Here is a 22,104-nt window from a genome sequence, read left to right on the forward strand (position 1 = left end):
GTCTGAAGCAACTTAGGTCATTTAACGTAGCATGGGTCATTCATTAGGCAATCAAATCCTCCCCAGAACCCGTACTGACTATGCTCCTGCACAGATGTCTAAATTTATTTCAGACACTTAATTTAACTGAACCCTGTCCTGGGATCTTTCCAGAATGCTTCTCCTTTTATTTTGAACTGCTATCCTCCAGGATGTAAAGTGTCTTGTGTTTTCAGCTGGCATGGCAAGGGTTCGGTGGTGGAGGCCTGCAGAGGTGGTTTCTGTGCCAGAAGCTTTCCCTGTGTTGATAGACCCAATGCCAGTGGGCTCCAAGGCAGACCCACCACTGGCCAAGGCTGAGCCCTTTGGCTACAGCTGGGAGCTGCAGCCTTCAGCCAGTCCTTCCAGCCAGAAAGCAAAGTATCCAGAATTAAGGATTTAAACCACTAATGATCAGACAGAGCAGAGAGTGCAATAAGGTGCTCTCTATATCCACCCAGAAAGAGATGGGCCTATGAAAATGCAAAGGCAATAAAATGTCAAGAACCAGAAATCCCTGGGAGAGTGAAGAGAAAAATGTGCAGGAAAACGAAATGTGCAAAGCCTGGCCAAATCCGCACATTCTTGTGGAGCAAAGTGGATGAGTTTTAATACGCCAGGAAAAATATTCATTACTGATTACCACTGCTTTTCCCCCCCATATTTAAAATAATACCCACAACAAACCCACAACTTTTATACTCTCTCACTCAAAGATTCAAGGTGCAAGCTTCCTTTAGAAAAGCTGTGTATTAATTAGCACATTATACTAAAAGTCTCACACGATGTGGAAGAAAAAAAGAACTACAAGTATTTGCTTCTGAAGCCTAGCTAGCAGTTGTATTTTACATATATTTACCAATTATTTACTGTGCCTATAATGAAGATGAAATATTAATACAGTGGATTCAAATACAGCTAATGCATTTTAAGTACTGTGAACACACACAAGTACACACTTTTTCCAGATGACAAAAAATGGCTTAAATACACCAAGGACACAAAATTAATTGTAAACTCTGTCAATAAAGCCTTTCCTGTCTTTCCTCTTTCCACCCACATTTCCTCTCCTTCCATTCTCACCTCTCATATTGCCTTGGTACATCATAGTTTTAGTCAAAACTAAAACAGCTTAAAATATCGTATGCAAGTAACAAAAGCCCCACCGACTTCATGGCAAGTATCCAAACATTTGGATGTTGGATCCAAACTCTGTCAAACACTTCACATAATTCCTTTGCTATCTCCATTTTTAAAATTACATAGCCTTACACCGTCACAATTATGCAGCAACCTCAGGGATCATTTTATGACAGAAGTTCATATATTCCACAGGAAAAGGAATACATCTATTTTACACATGCAGGGAAGAGTCAGCACTTCAGAGACAAAGTCTGGTGGTCTGGCCACCTAACCAGAAAAAAGGCTTGGACACCACAATTCTGGTGCACAGGCACAATCTAAAAACAACAAAACAGCAACTGTTCACTGAGAGAAATCTATGTAGTTAAATAAAGTAATTCTCATTTTTCTGTAAAGTTGGGTTCTTTTTATGGCAACACAATCTTCTAGATGGAGTAATTTAGAAGGAAAATTATTTTGCTACAGTTACTTGTCTTGAATAAAACAAAAACTGCTATAAAAAAAGAGAATTACACCAGGGAATGATTTTAAGTATCCAAAGAAATTCACTAGAAGCAAAGCACTTGATTCTTATTGCCTCAGGATAAAAGAACTGGACTGAAGATTTAGACATAAACTTTCACACTTTTGTCTGGAATAGAAACAAGTTTTACAAATGAAACAGAGTATCACCATTTATAGCTTGGAGTCAGAGCTGATTTGTCTCACGTTGCTATCTACTGTACCATAAAAAAGACAAACTGCAAAACTATTAAAAGCAACCAAAGCTCACTGGCACAAAACCACAGTAAGATAAAAGCTGGCTTACCTCTTCTTTCTTAATGTGTTTTACACTCATAAAACACTGAAGCAACAAGTCCTTGACTTCATTACTCTCATCTGAATCATAATCAAAACAAAATAATGCCTGATGTAGATTCCATACACGAACTATATCTGCACCCTGACAGGAAAGAAGAAGCCCACATTAGAGTGGAGTAGCTTTGCTTTAATGCAAAGCAGCATTGAAAGGATTTTAAATAATGATCTTGAAATGCATTGTTACAGACTGTGAAATTATGGTTATTAATTTCATCACATTACTGTGAAAAATATTTGTAAATGTAGAAATTCTGACTTTCAACAAATGAAGACATGCTCAAGTACAGAAAATTGCCATTCTGTGCAAAATATGGAAAAACCACATCATTTCACTTTTTAAACTTCATACAATTCATGCAGTTAACAAGAAAAAACAGGGAAAAGACATAAGGATACATCCACTGGGTTAGTGCAAAAGATGTGTATCACAATACTCCAAGTAACTCACACATTTTGAAAAATGAAAAAAATTATTTGTAGAAAGATAAAAAGCAAGAGAAGGTGAAGCTTCCCACAAAAGCTGTTTCTATGCTTAGCTGAATGCAGTACTTAAAATTTGAGCTGACAAAAAGTTAATTGCAATAAAAACCCTGGTCATTGGACTGGACAAAAGAGTGAAAAGATGAAGAGGAATGCAAAAAAAATTAAAATCCAGTTCACTTGTGAAACTGATGCCAAAAACCTTTAAAACTTGTTCTAGAGAAGGCAGTGTTTTATTGGAGGGATTATCTTTCTTGAAATATTCGACAATAACCTGAAAGTCAACAGAGCCTCAGCCTACCGTAGCAACTTTATTGAGGCTTTTTCTCAGCAGAATGACAAACAGAGTCTTCCCCAGCTGCTCCTTCCCCTCCAGTCCCTTCTCCCACCACATTTCACACACACGTTGGATGGCATCCTGTAGGATTTTTTCAGATGCAGATAATGCAGGAAGAATACCTACAAGAGTAATGAAATAATTATTTACTGCAATGAACCAAGTCATTCCTGTAAAACAGTAGTCTGTTAGCACACTAACTCCACCTCACGGTGTCAGCTTCCTCCTGCCGCATTTACACACTTTCATGGCTTTTGATTACTGCAGTATTTAGGCAACTCTAAGGTTTGGCCCAACTCTTTGGATCAGTGACAATGAAATATTGAGTTTCCCTTAAAAGTATTATAAATCACAGGATAATCAAAGTTTCCTTCCACTGGGTGAACAGCTGGGAGAAAGAAAACTATTTACATTCCAACTTTGAAATTGTGCAGCTGATTTTTAGGTAAACACTCCCTTAATTTTGTCTCATAAATACGAACTCAAACCAGCACCAACTTTTCTCCTGTGAATTCTGTTTCATAGGCCAGCTGGATTTCAGTCAGATCAAACAGCCTCTGTAAAATGCTGCATTCTGTACAGAGAAGCACTCACCATTTAATATAAAAACACATTCTACAAGAGCTCTGTAGTTTACATTTTCATCCACTGCAGGTATGGAAGCAGTCACAACAGCTGCCACTCCTTGGATCACTGCTACAGTCTGTTTCTGAAAGAAAGCAATGCTGAGGAAACACTTCTGCCGTTTGTTTTGGACTCAGAAAATAATTCAAACAAGAAATGAACCTTAGCAACAGAGAGCAAAGCTGAATTGTTAATATGCTTCCATTTTGAAGAAGGAGTATACTGGCACCCAAAACCTATCAAATAAGAGGCAAATGGATAGATTTTTAAAGTACATAGTTTCAAAAAGTTTGAAAAGGGTTTTCAGCTCCAGCTAGTAGATAACTTTGTGACCACACATGTGCATCCATTCCTGCACTAAAACCCTCACCTGCAACAAACCCACTCAAACACACATCCACTTCAGAGCTGAAAAGGCCCTAACTAGCAGGGTCTTGTGTAGCTCAGGGATGTGTACATCTGGTGACTTTCACTCCAAGTGTAATTCTACAGGCCTCTGAACAGATGACTGATTTTTCTACTAGCCTCTAGGTTTCTCTAATGATTTTCCCACTGCATGTATTTTCTTCCCCCCCAAAATTAAATAACCTTTTCCCCCAGTATTCTCAGGGCTACACAGAATACAGCATAGAAGGCAGTACATAAGGGTCTGAGTCAGAAAAATTCTATATATTCTAAATTTGTGGAAGAAGCAGTCAAATCTAGATTTCATGATGTACATTAAATAAAATGACATTACAAATCAGGTAGTGAATTTCTTATACTATATGCCAGCTACTTAAACTTAACATCTACAACATTAACATTTGTTTACTAACATGAGACATAGAAAAAGCCCATTCAACTCTAAGAAAACTAAGTCACATCTTAATTAAAATTATGAGCACATCTAGTCTTTTAGAGCATAGACCAATCATAAGTTCAGCTTAACATGAGCATAAATTAACTCATTTAAAAAAATGAGCAGGAAGGTGATATTTGGAACTGATTTTATTTGATAACCCTTGCATGTTTTCAGATGTTATGGAAATATTCCATTTTATTTCCCAAAAAACACAAAACACTCATCATATTTTCATTTTACAAGATTCTTACCATTTCTGGAACTATCTCAACTTCCATGGCATCATCACTGTCACCATCTCCAGTCCTGTGCCATGTTTCCACAGGATTCTCCATTAAGCTCTCTGTCAATAGCTGTGTCAACCTCTGCCATAGCACTTCTTTTTGCTTTCTTGGCAATTCTTGAAGTAGCTCATTCAAGTCAAAATTATCAAATTTGTTTTTCTATAAATCATCAGAAGATAGTACACAATCTCAGATCAGCAAAGTGGCTTATATTTCATCATCATATTTTCTACATTTAATCTGGGTTTTTACATTAATGATTGACTTATATTCCTCTGCATTTATAGAGATAAAATACCTTCTAGAAGTTATATTTTTTCAAAATAGCAAAAGAAATCCCTGCTAATTAACTCTTTATCATGAAGCAAGAGTGCTGCTTTTAAGACAAAGTCTTTAGCCCTTGATAACAATGAAGACACTTCCATACTCTCAGAAGTTCAAAACTGCACAGAATTTAAGTCCCTGATTATGTCTTTGCTCTCTTATGTATCAATTGATGACGGCTGTTGAAAGAAAATCCTTAGGCAAGGACTGGAACTGTAGCAGTCAGTAGAGCCATAGGGACAGCACTAATATGGGTTATGATCTCCCCACATCAGAGCTCTGCACCCTGCTCTGTCTTAGAGCCCCACATCAAACCCAGCTCCTGAGCCCATTGACCCCACACCTCTGACAGGAAAGCCACCATCAATCTCCAGTAGAGACTGCACCACAAGGCTGAGCTGAACTATTTCCTAGTAAGAATTCTGCTAGAAAAATTTACCTTAGAGACACAAGGAATCTGTTAGCTCCAAAGAAGGAGCTAGGACAGGGAATATGCAGAGAGAAGATAAGAAGGAAGACCAGGCCTAGTCAAGAGAAAGAACAGGTAATTTCTGAGATGTAATTTCCAATATGGAAGTGAATGTTTACTGGGTCAAAAACACTTCAGAGCAAAGAGGGAGAATGTCCATGATCTCAAAATAAATATATTTTTAGCTTGCAGATACACTGCAAGGCATCAAAAAGAGACAGTCAAAGGTAAAAACTGAAAAGAATGAAAGAAGCAGCAGTAAGTATCAGAAAGTTCTCAGAAGGATATGAGAAGAAAGATCCTGTTACATATTTATCCTATCCTACACCTGAAAACAAATACAATAAACCAAAGGCCTCACAGGGAGTTCTGCAGCCCTGTGCTTTAAACAAACCCAAAAGATAGGATATTAAGATTGTACCGTTTTGAACAGAAAGAATCAACTCGTAATAAGATCAGTGCTTTTAGATTTTTCTTTGGGATGATATGAGACAGAATTATTCCAAAATCTATGAGGAGAAAGGATGACAGTGAATGACAATCATATCTGTGATTCCTATTTTTCTGTCTAAGAAATTATTCTTATATTCTTATTCTAAGAAATTATTCATATATTTTCTTGAATTGGAATAGGATTTAGTGGAAAAAACTAACAGCATCTGCTGAAGATCTCAATGAAGAGCACCACATTATGACCTTTTTAAAATATTACAAAGGAAAAAATGAAAAGCCCATGAGAAACCTTGACAGAAAATTAGTAAAGCCCTGGAAATCTAGAAGACACAGATGAATCTAAATATTTATAGAGTGTGGAAAAGAAAAGTTCAAGGGGGAAGCAAAAAGGGGGTTGGGGCGTAGGTAGAAAACAGACACTGAAAGAAGAAGTGATGCTAAATACTGAACTTTGAAGAGAGTTTAAAAAGTAAATTCTAAGGCTAGAGTACCAACTAAGTACCAAATATAATACACAAACTAAGGGAAGCAGTGAAGCTTTATTGATGATCTATTTAACCACAACCTCCTCCAGAAAAGCAATCAAGAATTTTTCAAGGGAGATCCAAAAAGGAGGATCCTCATATTAAGACATGGTCACGCATCCTCCATTGTTGGAGGTTTCAAAAGGAAATTAATAAAATAATTGGAGTACCTTGGACAGTCAAAAAGTCATGTGAATATTTGTGCTCCCTTATGCTCCAAAGACATGAAGACAATTTTAATCAGCATACTCATTTTAGCTGGTGACATAAAATTTCCAGAGATATTGGCAACAGCTGAAAACTGCTGCAAGAGAACTGTGAATTGGTGGTGAAAAACTAAAGGATGAAAGAAACCCCAACCATTTTAAATCCAAATAGCTCATGGCACATTAAAATAAATTACTGATTGCAGATGGCAGAATCAACACAACCAAATCAACTGAAAAAGAAACACTGTAAGTGAATACTAAAGTGAATAGTTTTTTGTTAAAGTGTTCAGATTTAAGGAAAAATGGGAAGGAGACTTTAATCAGAGGCAATCTGGTAATAAAGTTGTCATCCATACAGGAACACAAATGAAAGGAATAGCAAATTTCTTGGGGAAAGATTCAAGGATGTTTTGGAGACAAACTCTGTAAGCTTATTATATACAACATGATGGTGAGTTTAATAGTTGCTACATTAAATCAGTTCATGCCTCTGTGCACACAGAGGTCAACTGATCCACTTTATCCTGGCACAGGTACTGCCAGGAAAATACCCATTAGAAAGCTTAAGAAATAACTTGACAATTCCATTTATGGCAGCAAGCAAAAGATGTTGAGAAGAGTTCAGCTATATCTTAACACCAGACAGATTGAAGGTGAGTGGAAAACCCCTCAATGCAAATTATTATTTCTATTATTATGCAATATATATATAATATGAGAATGAGCTTTCAATACTAGATTTCAGGGGATTTGTTTTGTTGTTCCTCCCTGTTCTCTCCACACTTCCTTTCAAGAGAGCAATCTACCCCTATTCTAAAGCATTCAGTGATAGAAAGAACAATCAAGTAAAATTAAACATGGACCAAAGAACAAGTGGACAGCCCAAACTTTTAAATGGATGAAGAAATTCTAGTGAAACACAATTCTGCTACGTTTGTACATAAACTCTTATTCATCATATACCAATACTCTTTCATGGGTTGAAATTTAACAATGCAATATTTCAGCAACACGAAATTAATATTTGTTTAGAATTAATTACACAAATACTAATAATTTATTCTTTAAAAATGGTATGTGGAACAACCAAATCTCAAAAAATCAGTTGGCTTATAAACATTCATATTTCAGATTCCACCACTTTTTCAGCCTATATTCCCTCAAGTGCCACTTGAACTTATTTTCTACAGCAATTACTCCCACATATCAGACAAATAGTTTAGTTTCTGTCCCTTTGTCACATGATTTCTGCACTTGTAAGAGACTTATGACTCCAGGAGTGATAAACGTATACACTGGCTCACTTACACGATTCTGAGTGTAGCACAGGAAGTCTTCAATTGTCTCTTTAGACACAACTTGCAAAAATGCTTCGCGTTTCATCCTGGAATTGGTCTTCCCTACTTTATAACCAAAACATAATGTTAGAGAAGGTACTGTACACCAAAACAAGATCATTTTGGTCTGTTGTAGTCATCTATCAGTTATATACATAGCATTAATTTATATATGTTATATATTACAGTAGTTATACATGCACTACATAGTTAAAGCAGTTTTCCCCTCCAACATATTTTAGTTATCTAAATCAGGATTTAGATTCACAACATCACTAGGCTGCAGGGCTTGTTTTCTTTTTCGTGGTGGTTTTTTTTTTTAGTAAATAAGTCTTAAAGCAGAATAAATTGCTAATGAATACTCTGATTTTTAAAAAGCACAATGCATTCTTAAGCACAAAACCGCTATTTAAACTGGTTATCAGTCCCAACAACAGTATTTATTTATATAAGAAGCACTAAGGGGTAGTAAAGAAAAAGAGAAGTAATTTCGTCTATCAAGAGAAAACCATGGGAAATGGACAAGGCCACCAAGAGCCTTATTTGCGCACGTTAACATTGCCTCCATGCTAGGTGTCTCCCGACGTGCTTTCCCAGGTGGGAAAGTGACTTACACAGCATCAAGTCACATCACAGACCGGGGCGGGGGCCGCTCCCGGGCCCCGTCCCGGGGCACCCGGGGGCTCGGCCAGGCCGGGCCGAGCAGGCAGCGGAGAGCCGGACGTGCCGCTTACCTGGGGCTCCCTCGGAGCGGCCGAACCCTCACGGATCCGCGGGACGCCTCAGCCGAGCGAAGAGCCCGCGGCGCACGGCAGCAGCGCCGGAGGAGACACCGGCCCCGGGAGCCGCTCGGAGGGGACACCCGGGGACACCCCGAGGCTCCGGGGACGCTCCGGGACCCTGCTGGACGCCCCGAGGCTCCGGGACGCTCCGGGACCCTGCTGGACACCCCGAGGCTCCGGGGACGCTCCGGGACCCTGCTGGACACCCCGAGGCTCCGGGGGCGCTCCGGGCCCCGCCCGGCCCTTCCCTCACCCGCCACTTTTCGAATCCTCCCGCGGCCGGCGTTGAGCGCGCGCCGCGGAACTCCCGTCCCGTCTCGCGAGAACTCGGCCGCAGCCCCCGCCCCTTCCCGCGCTGAGGGCGGCTGGGGGAAAGGAGGCCGTGAGGGGGCGCAGGGTTCCAAACTCGGGGACGCACGGTTCCAAACTCGGGGACGCACACGGTGAGCTGGGCTGGAAAAGGCTCCTGAGGTCACCGAGTCCAGCCGATGACCCAACATCACCAGGTCAACTAGACCATGGCACTGAGTGCCACCTCCAGTCTTTCCTAGACACCTTCAGGGAGGGCGCCTCCAGCACCTCCCTGCGCAGCCCATTCCAATCGGCCTTTCTGTAAAGAAATTCCTCCTAATGTTCGACCTGAACCTCCTTTGGTGCAGCTTTTAACATTTTAATAATAATAAAATGGTTATAAAATAATAATATAATTAGAGTAATAAAGTTTAGAGTTAGGATAATTATAAGACAATAAAAAGCAAAGAATTACAGACCTTAGGATGCTCTTGGACACTAAGTCACGAAAAGCATACCTTGTGAACAAAGGAATAACCTTAAAAGCAATAGCCTGTTGCATATTCATATATCTCATACATGATGCATAAATTTTTTGCAAATTAAGAACTTTGGGTTTTGTCAACTTCTCCTTAATTTTGTTGGTTCTACAAAGATGGAGAGAAGGTGGAAGTTTCTGACTTTTTATGGGCCCTGCTCGCTGACATCTCTATGTGAAGAGTTTCTTGATTATCTCCCTGCTTGAGCTTGTAACAAATCTTATATCGCAGAGTTTCTATTTTAAGATTATGCTGTAACTTAAAACTACATTTAACACACTACATAAGAAAATGAATACAGCATAACTTTCTAACATTACACATATTTATTGTAACATTTGCGAAAAGCCAATCATAAAATTTTTTCATATCCCAGCAGCTTTGGCCACGCTGAAAGCTCCTTCCTCTGCTGCTTTCTGACCCAGGCTGGCTGGAGGCACGGTGACATCCATCACTTACCCAGAGGCAGCTGCCATCGTTCAAACCCACCGCCCCGCTCACTGTTGCCTTTCTGTACCTGCCTGCAAAGCGTCAGTGCTTCCAAATGGGGGTAAGACATGATCAGTTAAATTCATTTTCATGCTTAGGAAACAGAATTCCTTCCTCCATGGATCTCTGGTAACGTGGACATAAATGCTTTTATAGAACATCATGCATATGATTACACTGGTGGCTTTTTTCTCCAATAATGTTATTGTTGCTATTGCTGACAGCTATGCTTTTCCTCACAGTCCTGGTGAACAATATGAGTACTTTGCACTCTTCATCCAAAAGCAATCAAGAGTTAAACAGCCTATATGCGAGAATGTACAGAATATATGCCAGATTATGTAAACCAGATAATATTTAGAGTTTGATAACTAAGGATTTTTTTAATGTATCAGGAAATTATATCTTCTGTTTCTTCTTTGCAGTGTTTGGAAATAGAGTTAGATTTTGAATTCTATAATATTCCCCATTCCATTTATTTGAGATCTTCTGCAAACCAAAACAGTCAAAGTGTATTGTTAAGGGCTTAGTTTGTATCTTTCCACTTGGCATTTTCAGTAGTGTTGGCTGTTCAGAAGAGAGCAGTACATAACTGAAGCAATTTACTTCCAGTCTGTAGAAGCAGTACAGAATGTGCTGCTCTACTGTGCAAACAAACAGAAACCCAACTATAATTTCCATAGAAGTTATCATATCTGGTTGGACTTTTCAGGACTGTAATTTTAAAATATATTATGTAACTCAGAATTTATTTCATATTAAAGATAAAAATTCACTCCTTTAAAAGTAGCATTTACATATTCTGCTGTTTTAATTTTTAACATAGATTCTTCCTTAATGATCCTGCCTTTCACAGTTTTAGTTTACATTAAAAAATAAGATTTTTTGCATTTTCTAGCACATTTATTTGATAAAAGAAGCTGGCTTTTTCACATCCTGTGGACCTGACTTTATATCCCAAGTTACATATTCAGCTAAGTGCAAGGAGCCTGTGAAACAGTTTGCTTGGAATAAGTTGGATGGGCAATCAGCATACCTGTAGAATTATAAAAACAAATTAAAAAGTATAACCCCTAAAATTTATACATTATGCTAATGTATGCTTATATTAAAAATTTTCTGCATATATTAAAAATCTTTGCCATTTTAGATACAAACTGATGGATTTATTATCATGACTCATGTAGGCTGAATATTTCATTAATACCTTGATTTGTCTTTTAATTAGATGCCACTTTAGTCACCTGGTTACTGTTTATTTAGTTGGGCACGTATCATTTTAGCAAACAAAATAAAACATATTTTAGTTTTTAACTTCTGTTGCATAGCAACCACAGAATGGTTTGTTTCACAGTATTGAAACTAGAAGTTGACACAGATAACAACAGGCTGAATAACACCAAGTGATTCATTTTAATGGACCATATAGAGAAACCAGAGAGACAGAATAATGTTTTCTAGGTTTTTTTCAAGAACTGTGCATGAACTGCAAGCCAGTAATAAACCTACAACTCTATTTTCAGTTTCTCTAATATTCTCCCTTTCAAGATTACCAAATTACATACCTCTCTTTGACATATCTGTTCATCTGTTCAAAATAATCTATACACTGTGATAATAATCTCATATTTATTATCATTTTCCTGTCAAGTTAAGGCAAAAATGAAAAATGGGCCTTTCGCACATGGTTGCTGAGCAACAGCAAATAAAGATTTGCTTTTGTGCTACTGCTTCATGAACCAGTCTTTATTCTTGTTGGTGGTCTGCATTACAGATCTCGGTTACAGATGGCTCACACCAGAATATTGTTTGGACTAGAGCAAGCATTCCATTTCAACCCATAAGAGTCAACAATATAAATAAAAAATAAACAGGTAGTTCCCTGTACGTCAGCTACTTTCTTGACAATATTTTCTTATATTTACAATGTTATTTTGTAGATAATATTTTCTTATGAGATTATTTCACACGTTATCTACTACCATGTTGGAGTTGTAACTTCTTTTTCTTTGAATATGTAATAAAACTTGTTATAGTTAAAACAGTATGAACAAAATCTGCTCATCCTCTGAGGCAGGCTGTTAATAATTTACATGCATGCGTTTCCCTTGATTTTTTTTTTTTTTTTGATCTTCACATACTTTGATAAATAATCTGAACAGCATGGGAGAGAGATGAAGTTTCACACTATTCCACTTCTCTCCAGATCTCTCCTTGCCTGAAGGTAATCCTGCCAATCATGCCATCCTTTATTCAGAGGCAACTGTCACTTCTCAATGCTGGTGTGATTAGACCGTGAAAAGGCTTATTTCCCTTAAATTATTAATATTAACATGAATCAATTTTAGAGTTTAAGAGATTAAGTAGGGAAAAAAATCACTGCAGAAGAAAAAAAAACGTATCCTTGTTAACTCACATAAAAATAAGGAAACAAAATGCGCAGAGGGAAAGCAAAAGCTGCTGGGGAGAGCCACTCCCTGGAGCCGCTGCCGACGGAGCCGCAGTCCTGAGCTGCCGCCCCGCGGGAGCTCCCCGCTACTGCCGGGCTCTGCCAGGAGCCACACCCAGTCAGTTTAAACCAGGAAAACACTGCAACTTGCATCTCGTTGCTTTGTTGTGATGCTTTGTGACAAAATACTTAGTCATTACATCTTGAAGGGGGCTGGAGGATGGAGACGGGCTGAGAGAGCTGGGGGTGTTCAGCCCGGAGGCCTGAAGCCTCTGGAGAAACTTTAGAGCACCTTTCAGTGCCTAAAGGGTTTACAAGAGAGGAGAGGGAATTTTTGTAAGAGCATGGAATGGCTTTAAACTGACAGAGGGCAGGTTTAGATTAAATACTGAGAAGAAATTCTTTATTGTGAGGGTGGTGAGGCACTGGCACAGGTTGTCTGCAGAAGCTGTGGATGCCTCAGCCCTGGCAGTGTTCAACACAAAGTTGGCTGGGGCTCTGAGCAACTTGGTCTAGTTGAAGGTGTCCCTGCCCAGGGCAGGGGTCTTGGAAATAGATATTTTTTAGGGTCTCTTCCAACCCAAACCATTCTATTGGCCCTATAATTACTATTTACTGTATTACTATGCCATTACCATTATCACTTGTTCCTTATAAACAATGTTATAAGTCACTGTAATTTTTCTCTGTTCACTATTAGTACCATGAAAATGGAAAGATTTCTGAAATGTTATGAGATACAAAAAAAAATTACAATAACAGTATTTGCATAGCTGAATCCACCCCACTGTAAAAAAAAAGGAAGTGGAATTTTTCATTACAACAACAGCAAACATTTTCTAGTATAAAGTCATCGTCATCTTTCAAAATACTATGTATCATTTAGTAAATTTATAATACTAGTTTGTCAGTTAATTTGTTTCAGATATATAACACTACAGTTACAAATGCTATGTCTGTATTACTTTAACCCTATTAAATTACATTCTTATAGAGATTTACTGCTCTTATAAGTGTCCTGTCTCCTTGCAGCTCTCATTCTATTTTAGTCTTTAAGAGAAAAATCACTTCTAAGGTACAAAATCACTGTTATTATTAATTTCACAAGTGCTCTTGGAGGTTTCATTGTGATAGACATACATCATTTAGATATGACACCATCTCTTTTCCATCTGTCTAGTACAAAACATGAAAATACAGTAAAAATATCAGAATGGTCATGATTTGCTCATCCATATTAGTTTATACATATATAAACATACACAAACACACAACCAACTGCTTTACATTACTTGGGCATTATAAGAATTAACTTGTCTCTCACATCTGTGTTGGCTTTGCCAGCAGGGGTGTTCCCCATGTCCTTGATCCAGACCAGGCACCTGACCAAAACCCAGTGGGGTTTTTTAAAGGCTGCACATCCTGCTGCCTTCATGCAGAACTGACAGCAGTGTAGGATCAGCCTGGGGGGAAATGTGGAGCCAGGCACTCATGAGGGCTTCCATATCCACTAAGTTTAGACATACTTGTCATTTATTCCTGTTCTGGGCATCAAACAGTTTTATCATCGCAAGACCTGTGTTTTATCCTTAAACAAAGGAAAATTGATTCTTAATTTATTTTTTCTAGTAGAATTTTATCTATCTTCCCATAACCCCCATGTTGATTGCACTGCTCCATGATGGATTTCATTGTTAGCTATCCTGAGTTCCTAGCCATGTACTTGAACCAACAATTAATACTTAAATCATAGTGATGTTTCAAATGTGCTGGCCATTTTCCTTGTCCTGAACTGTAATTTCACTTCTGCCTGCTTCTGATTAATTTCAACTTTTTACACTTAATCTCATTAAAATTGTGTCAGCGACTCAAGGGAGGTCTAGAATCAAATCTAATTTGGTATCTAAGGCATGAAACACCTACAGTGAATTGCTGACAGATGCATGCAGAATTTCGGGTGAACTGAGAACCTTAATCTTCCAGAAGTTTCATGTTTTCTCACATTATGGACCATTTTTAAATTTCCCTGTACCTCATGAACTAAATACCTCTACAAAACCATTTTGGCAAATTAAATCCCCCATTATGAAACTCAATTATTTTAGGATCTTTGGTGCCTCAGAGGAAAAGGGGAGAGCAGAGCACGGTGAGGACCATGCCTGTTGTTCACTGCTTTTAAGCCAGGGTGACTCGAGGCTGCACTTTCAAACATGCCTCTCATCCAGACCACTTCCTTATTGTACAAGAAAGTGCACAGGCAGCAGAAAAGGATTCTGAGAATAGGGTCTGCACTACCATCTAGTGGAACATAACAGTACCTTCAGAAATAAACACTAGGCACTAATGACTGTACATGGAAAAACTTCAATGTCTCAATGTGAAAAGCAAAATAAGCAGAATTGTTTTTAGAAAAAAATTATAAATGAAGCATTTTTTCATGTCTCAAATAATCTGAACTTGGAAAAGCATATTGAATAAAAAATATGGCATAGAACAAAGGTGCCTAAAACTAAGATTGAAACTTGTCAGAAAGCTAATCTTAGTATTTTAAACTTTTGATTCCAACTTATTTTACATGCAAATTAATTAATGATTTACTAAATAAAACAAAGAAGCAGCATTGCTACCAATACCATTCCTGAGGCATGAATATCCATTTCCATTAACCCATTTTTATTTCCCTTTATTTCAGTATCATCCCAATGATAAATGACAGGTTTAGAGACATTCCACGTCCTTTGTTTGGATGCTATTGTCAATTCATCAAATGTACCCAGTGGAACACCGAGCTGAAAGTTACAACAGAGCACTCATTCAGTGGCTATCATAGTTACTTGTGCTCAGAGAATTTCATGATTCATGCAAAACTAGATTAACTTTCCTATAAATTGTAGTTGAAAAACATTGCAACACAGTAACTTCAGCTTAACCCAAGAGGTAGCAACAACAATCATGCAAAATACATCAGGGATTTCAGCCTATCAGTTGAAATTTTTCTCCCATAGGAAGTCTGCATGAGACTGTCTTGCAAAATATTCTGTATTAAATTATTAATCATTGTGACATGCTTAGTAAGCTCTAGTTGTCAGAGTCTCAGAGTTTGTATAATAACACACTATCTTGCAAATTCAACTGGAATAACAGAACAAAAAAACTCGTTTGAAATTTCATGCTGGAAGAAACCTCTGTTAAATGTATGCACCCTTTTGGGGTTTGGGGATCTTGTCCCAGTTATCGAATAAAATTACCGACCATCTATGTTACAACTCAAGTTCTACACACATATTAATGTATTTTTAATTCCTATCAAATTTTTGCATCCTAATTCAGCAAAGGTTGCAGCTCCCAGCTTTGTGACTCCTTGTGCCTGCCCAGCTGGAGTAGCTACATGCCCATCCCTGAGAGCTTAGGCTCAGGAAGAAGAATGCCCAGGAAGTTCTACAGCACAGGCCAGGAGTACACAGAGCTCCAGCACATTTACTGAGTTTACCTTAATGTTTAAAAAAACATACTTGAGAGACATAGAATTGAGGTTGGAATGGACCTCACCAGTTCATCTAGTGCAACATCCTCTAGAAAGGAGATACTTTGCTTAAATAATTAATAAATAAAATTGATCATCCATTAAATCCTTACCACTCAGCTGATGAGTGAATTCATGGGACACAGCTGGGTGCAGGGACATCGCAACTTTCTTCTGTCATTTCTTGCACAGAGGCTGAGGTGCTTGGTGTCCAGCTCTGAGGGTTGGGTTACCAAGTCCTGCAGGAATGGCCCACGTGTCTCCAGGCCACAAACCACCCTGGCCTGCCTGGGTGTGAAAGGCTGGAATCTTGCCTAGCTTTGGGCTGTCCTTGGATCTTCCTATATGGATCTTAAAGGGAAGAATGATCACTGTTAGGCCTCAATTCCCTTGATATGAAGTTTACAGCTCCTGAAAACTCAAAGATTAGCATGAAAGACAGGCTGGCTTCACTTTAGTGGTGTCTGAGGAAACAGAGATGCAGAAGCCTGCTCAAACTGGATTCCACTGTAGATGACTGGCATGCAGCAATGTTCCCTGCAGACAGTGAGAACAGAGAGTATCACCTCTATCACATGAATACAGATTAGAGAACTTTCCTCCCAGAGCTGCCATCTACTCTGGCAGCTAAATTTACTGCATAACACTGAAAGAAATACAAGTGAATTTTTGCATTTCTCATAAAACGTATTTCAGAAGGTGCCTGAGAATATTGTTGAGAGCCTGACTGCCTTAGAAATCAGTAGGAAAGCATATATAACAGTTGAACTTCAGAATATAAAAAGCGACCATTAAATAACCTGACTGCTTCAGCAGCCAGCTACAACCACAAATGGGTCCAGGACAATCTGCAGTTTTGGTTCTTTCTACCAAAGGTGCCATCCAACATTCTGAGTTTGTTTGAGGGAGAATATAAACAATTAAATTGATTAAAAGAGGTACTTCATAGAAAAGAAATTTTGTATTTTGCTCTTAGCTGAGAAAATACTGAAAATAGCCACATTGGTAACTTTATTGGCAAACATTGCTCCTAGGTGGAGACTGGGTGAACTAAAAGCCCAAACCAATTTAAACAGTACAGCAAAATACTAAGAAGAATCCTGGGCTGGGGTGAGCCCATCAAATTAATACCAAAGCCATTTGTAGAAGTGTCTTGCATAGTTATTTCTGCTCTCTAGTAAGATCTGTGAATACACAGGCAGTGCTGATCCAGCTACCACCTGTCCTGCAGGACTGAATGGAAGGTTTGATCTTGACCCAAGTCAGGAAAATGCTGACACCTGATCAGAACTGGCCCTGCCAAGGAGTATGCAATCCAGAACCACCTTGCCACGAGGGAAATGAGGAGACAGCCATACTTTTCCTAGGCTTTAGCTGCCTTGCCATTGATTAGCAGGCACTTTTTATTCTGCTAAAAAAAGGGACATATCTCCCTCGAAGGAAAAAGCCTCAAACCAAAGTGGAACAATTTTGTAGTTAGTAACACTGAAGATTATCCAGTGGTGCCCATTCTAAATGGGATAGTGACTGGTTGATGAAGTTTTGCAGCTTTTACTTATGGCTGATTAAAACTGATTGAATATTATTAATTCAGACAAGGTGTAGCTGTTTATGGGAAGAGGTATCATAATTAATTACAGAATTATAACTAATTATAAATTAATGTTTAATGCAAAGAGCATAATTTCTGTGCCAGTTTTTCTGGAATGCCTAGAGGATACAACACCCTTTTTCTTATTTATGCAGTACATCATTATATTTTCCATCAATATTTGCCTCACCAAGCAAATGAAAGAATAGGAAAGAATGCCACAGGTAGAAATATGCTGATTCTAAATCTAAGGCAATTAAATACAATTCTAGGTCCTTTTGAAAGCATAATTAAAGATAATTAATTAATAAGTGCTAGAATTATGACAATTTGTTCAATTGATCAATTTGAGAGAAAAATAAAATTTAGACACTGAAGTTGAACAAACGACCTACTAATTCTTATGTGTAAATCTGTTCCAGAACAACAAGCACAGAAATCCCCATGAAGTGTCCTGCACTTCTCACTCCACTTTCTCTCATATAAGACCCAAAAATCTGCCTACAGACCTTACATAAGGCTCTCTAGGTTACAGGAGTCTGGATACAGGACTATTTAAAAAATTCTCTTCACTGTATTACCAGTTAGAGCAGGGATGTGCAAGAGGGGAGAAGGGGAGTTTGTGTGTAGAGGGAAGCAACACACCGACTTCCATACGAACCATTTATTGAATAAATACATGCATCATAATGTAGAATTACATGAGCAAAAAAGGCAATCTGTACAAAATTGATTACCCTTTGTTCTCATTTTAACTCTCACCATTTGCTGCAGCTCTGATAAAGGATTCAAGACAGAAAATTAAAACTCTTTTAGTCCACCTCCAAGTGATATGCATGCTGATTTGAGTTCGAGTTATACCACTGCTATAGTTAAGAAAGCTGGTTTTCTTGTCAGTGAAGCAGAGTAATTCTAAAAACAGTTTCAATAGTACAGAACATGTGTTGGTACATACAGGTAACAAAGCTTGTTTTTTAACCATTTCTTAAACATCTTCATATGTTCATATTTTAAGGCACAGGATAAACAAGAACTGCATGAAAAGCTATCAGTTGACATTGAATAAATGACTTGATAATGAGGTGCAATTTTTGCCCAGAGGCAAAATTGTCCTTCCTACTTCCATATAAATGGAACAACTAGAATTTGGTAATAAAGAAGTTGCATCCACTATCCAAAGAATCCATCTCATCTAGGCACTCACAGTCTGATCCAAATTCACCCAGGAGAATGTTTCTGAAGATCTGGCACCCAGAACTGATTACAGACTATGGGAATTCCAGTTGCTGAATTGCAATGACAGTTCAATCTCTTCATTTCAGATTCCTAAATGGAAAATGGGATCTCTAAAAACCAATACATAATTTTAGGTAGTGAGCTATTTTGAAAATCTGCCCTATATTCTTTATTCAATTACTCACTTTGTGCTATCCTTTCACATTTGCCTGAATACGGCATTATTTTCCACCTTGAAACCTTAGAAGACAGAATTTTTTTTTTTGTTCAAGTGCAGTTTTCTGTCCCCAGACTTCACTTAAGACTTGGAGCACTGAATCAGTTTAACACCCTGTTTGCTGGCTGCAGATCAAACTCTGTGCAGTTGCCGGCCAAGATGTAGAGCAAAAATCCTTCCACCTCAGACTGAACAAAGGCAAAAGACAATTATGTTGAACTGCCATGCTTAGACCTGATTTATTCAGATCAGCATTTGGTTTCTTCATTTTCATTGCATTAAGAATAATTCTCTGTCTTTCCATTCATAACATCTTAATGGAGAACTAGCAAAGAAAATAACTATTTTGTAATATATTTTACATTAATAGATGAGTGAATCTATGGCTACTCATACATTCCAGTATACAGTGAAGCCTTCAAATGGAAATGTTTTCTTACAAAGAATCTCTATTGCCCAGCCCAGTAACAGCAGTTAAAGTACAATTTACAATGAAAGATTGTTTGATAAAATTGTTGTGTATAAAATGTGGAAATGAGAAGGCCATCACTGTATAGTGGTGTATGGTGCAGGTCACACATATCCACAACAAATGTTCATGTTAAATTGAATTTAGATAAACTTAAATTTTTAGACTTGAAAAACACAAAAAAAGCTACATCTATGGTAGGCACTTTGGTACATCTAGTAATGTAGGCAAATTCTACATCTAGAGTTAAGGTTCTGTCAGTTTTCTTACAATAAAGCTAATTTCAGGAGTTTATCATTCTGCATTAAAATTCTTTCTTGGCTGAGATACCATTCTAGAATCTTAGCTAAATAATATACTTTGTCTAATTGCATACTTCTCCAAGGATGAGGACACTGGCTTTGCAAAAGCCAAGCTGTTCTCTTGGATTCTTAATGCACATTTTTCTAACAGTCTGAAAAAACTTACCAGAAAAAGAAAAATCAGTTCTGAATACAAAAAAATAGTCCCATAATTCAAAATCTTAGCGTTATGAGCTCAGCTGTTGGGGCTGATAGTCTCCCTTCAGATCCTGCCTGCCTGGATCAGTCTGTGCTGACGGTGTTCCTGCTGCCTCCTGCCCAGCCCGCAGCAATGCTTAGGAGAAGGACAGCATTGCTCAGAAATCTGCCTGGACCACTGATGTGCATGTTGCTCATGCACCAAACATACCAAGCAGCAATGAAGCAGCTGTCAAAGACAGTCAATTTCATCTCAGTTCCCCACTTTCTTACCTACTGGTGTTCATGTGAGGATTACAGAAGGTATCGCATAAGATACTATTTTAGCACAGTACTGTATAATAAAAATAACATATGTCTTGTACATATGCCTACTATATGAACTTAACTTGCAAGCTGATTTGTCTGCTTATAAATCAGTGAAACATGGTGGTAAGGACAGTTTAAAGTGGTTAGATATCTTCTTTATAATACAGAAAAATCCATGTCCTCATACCTTCAAAAGATCACATGTCTAGTACTCCAGAGTATAGGAATAAATAACAAAATCCAACCGAACCTGTATAATAAAACTGTACTGTTTGTTATGTTTACACAATTAAATGAAAACTCAGATGTAGAAACTGTTATTTGTGGACCTCATCCTCTATTTATACAATATTTATAGATTTTTCATTTTATTTATAATATTCTATAGCATGATTTCCCAATAATACATTTATATATAAATATTAAAATGTTAATGTTTTATACATTTTAAGCTAGCCCCACTGGGCCAAAAACACAATAAAGTAAAAATGTTTTTCTGCAGTTTCTTTTTGCAGAGTATCACAAAATGATTAAGACCATTGTGCTGCAAAGACAAAAGAGATTCATCTGAAGAAATTAACATGCATTTAGAAGAAAATATCTGTATCCTTTATCTAATTTTCCTCTGAATTCAAACCAGCATGAAAGAATTATAAAAAAATAGTATATATTTACATGGTACAGTATACCTTGGTGAGATATAAAACAAGGCAGGAAAACAGCAGAACATGTTCTTTTCACTTTCTAATAGGTACAGCCATCATAAAGATCAATTTAAACACAAAAGGTTACTTTACTGTACTATTGCACATTACAGAAACACATAGAACTGTTTAGCAAAATAAAATATAAAGTTTAACAATGAGGAAGGCTATGTCTACATAAAATGACCAAGTGTTATAAAATTATTGGGGATGTGTCTAAGAACTAAATCAGCAAAGCTATAAAAATAACATTGGTACATCTCTGAAAACAACGCGTTAAAAATATATAAAGGTTGGCAAAATATGCATGAGGAAGTCCTGGTGTCCATGGGCCTAACTTGCACCATTTGGTTTTGTACCATCTTCTGTCAAATCATACCTGAAAAAGAAAACAACCAAAAGATTGCTTTTTACATTTAGCATGTATTATTAAAACTATTATTAATACAATAGTTGTTACTATGTAGTATTATTATTAATAACAGAAATGTTATACTTACCACTGGGTCCAGCCTTTAGCAAGTTCTTCAGATGCCAGAGGTATTAATAACTGTGGAAAGTTAAATTACCAGTCAATGCACCATGTGTGCCTTTCATTCTATTTCTATTAAAGATCAAATCTGACAATCCTGTAAACTACAGGGTAAGCAATGCCATTGGTAAATGATGTATTTTATATTCTTGTCATCACAGCTCTCTGCCATCTGCCTAAAGTTCCAAGTTGCTGATTTTGACCTTAAAATCCACACCCTTCTGTGGTACAGTCCCAGACCACGTCAGTGGCAGTGGCAAGGCAGTGGCAATCAGCAGATGTGTTCCTACTAACAGCCTTCCAGATGAACAGGAAAATTGAGGACACTGTTCACCATGAACTGACCATGATTCTGTATCTCTCATCTTCTTCAAGAGCTCAAATATGGCAATTTGAAAGGGTGTAGGAATTTACTATTCATTTTTCATGCTCCCAATCATGTGTGTAGCAAATTGGGTGATTTAATGTGTGCCTATAGAACATTGAAGTTACAAACACAACAGCTGGTGTTGGCATTGGGAATGTCTCCAGTAGCAGCCCTTTCTCATGGATTTTACAAACTGGGA

General features: G+C 37.8%; 2 protein-coding genes and 1 long non-coding RNA gene across 9 annotated transcripts in view; 1 reads left to right on the plus strand and 2 right to left on the minus strand.

The window, feature by feature from the left end:
- NCAPG2 (non-SMC condensin II complex subunit G2) overlaps nucleotides 1-9,008 on the minus strand; it is a 45,403-nt gene extending 36,395 nt beyond the window's left edge. Inside the window, exons 1-6 of one of the 2 annotated variants that reach the window (XM_085572943.1) lie at nucleotides 8,642-9,008; nucleotides 7,879-7,973; nucleotides 4,559-4,750; nucleotides 3,434-3,548; nucleotides 2,804-2,961; nucleotides 1,970-2,104 (exon numbers count right to left, since the gene is read on the minus strand). In XM_085572943.1, the coding sequence (XP_085429069.1) occupies nucleotides 1,970-2,104; nucleotides 2,804-2,961; nucleotides 3,434-3,548; nucleotides 4,559-4,750; nucleotides 7,879-7,953 (675 nt within the window). In that variant the 5' untranslated portion in view covers nucleotides 7,954-7,973; nucleotides 8,642-9,008. The remainder of the gene's footprint in view (nucleotides 1-1,969; nucleotides 2,105-2,803; nucleotides 2,962-3,433; nucleotides 3,549-4,558; nucleotides 4,751-7,878; nucleotides 7,974-8,641) is intronic. The other variant, XM_085572944.1, reaches the window with a different exon arrangement.
- Nucleotides 8,877-18,444, plus strand: LOC146768109 (uncharacterized). Of its 2 annotated transcripts, none has more exons than XR_014953205.1 (2): nucleotides 8,877-9,132; nucleotides 9,896-18,444. It is a non-coding gene; the product is annotated as an uncharacterized LOC146768109 (long non-coding RNA). The 2 variants fall into 2 exon arrangements; XR_014953206.1 differs by having other exon boundaries at nucleotides 9,899-18,444.
- The window catches only part of ESYT2 (extended synaptotagmin 2), a 79,160-nt gene continuing 75,276 nt past the window's right edge, over nucleotides 18,221-22,104 (minus strand). For all 5 annotated transcript variants that reach the window (XM_021526539.4, XM_021526538.4, XM_021526537.4 and 2 more), the window contains 2 exons: nucleotides 21,507-21,556; nucleotides 18,221-21,385 (listed from right to left, as the gene is read on the minus strand). In XM_021526539.4, the coding sequence (XP_021382214.1) occupies nucleotides 21,340-21,385; nucleotides 21,507-21,556 (96 nt within the window). In that variant the 3' untranslated portion in view covers nucleotides 18,221-21,339. The remainder of the gene's footprint in view (nucleotides 21,386-21,506; nucleotides 21,557-22,104) is intronic.

Source organism: Lonchura striata, chromosome 2 (assembly GCF_050655825.1).
Source record: "Lonchura striata isolate lonStrDom1 chromosome 2, ASM5065582v1, whole genome shotgun sequence".
Lineage (NCBI taxonomy): Eukaryota > Metazoa > Chordata > Aves > Passeriformes > Estrildidae > Lonchura > Lonchura striata.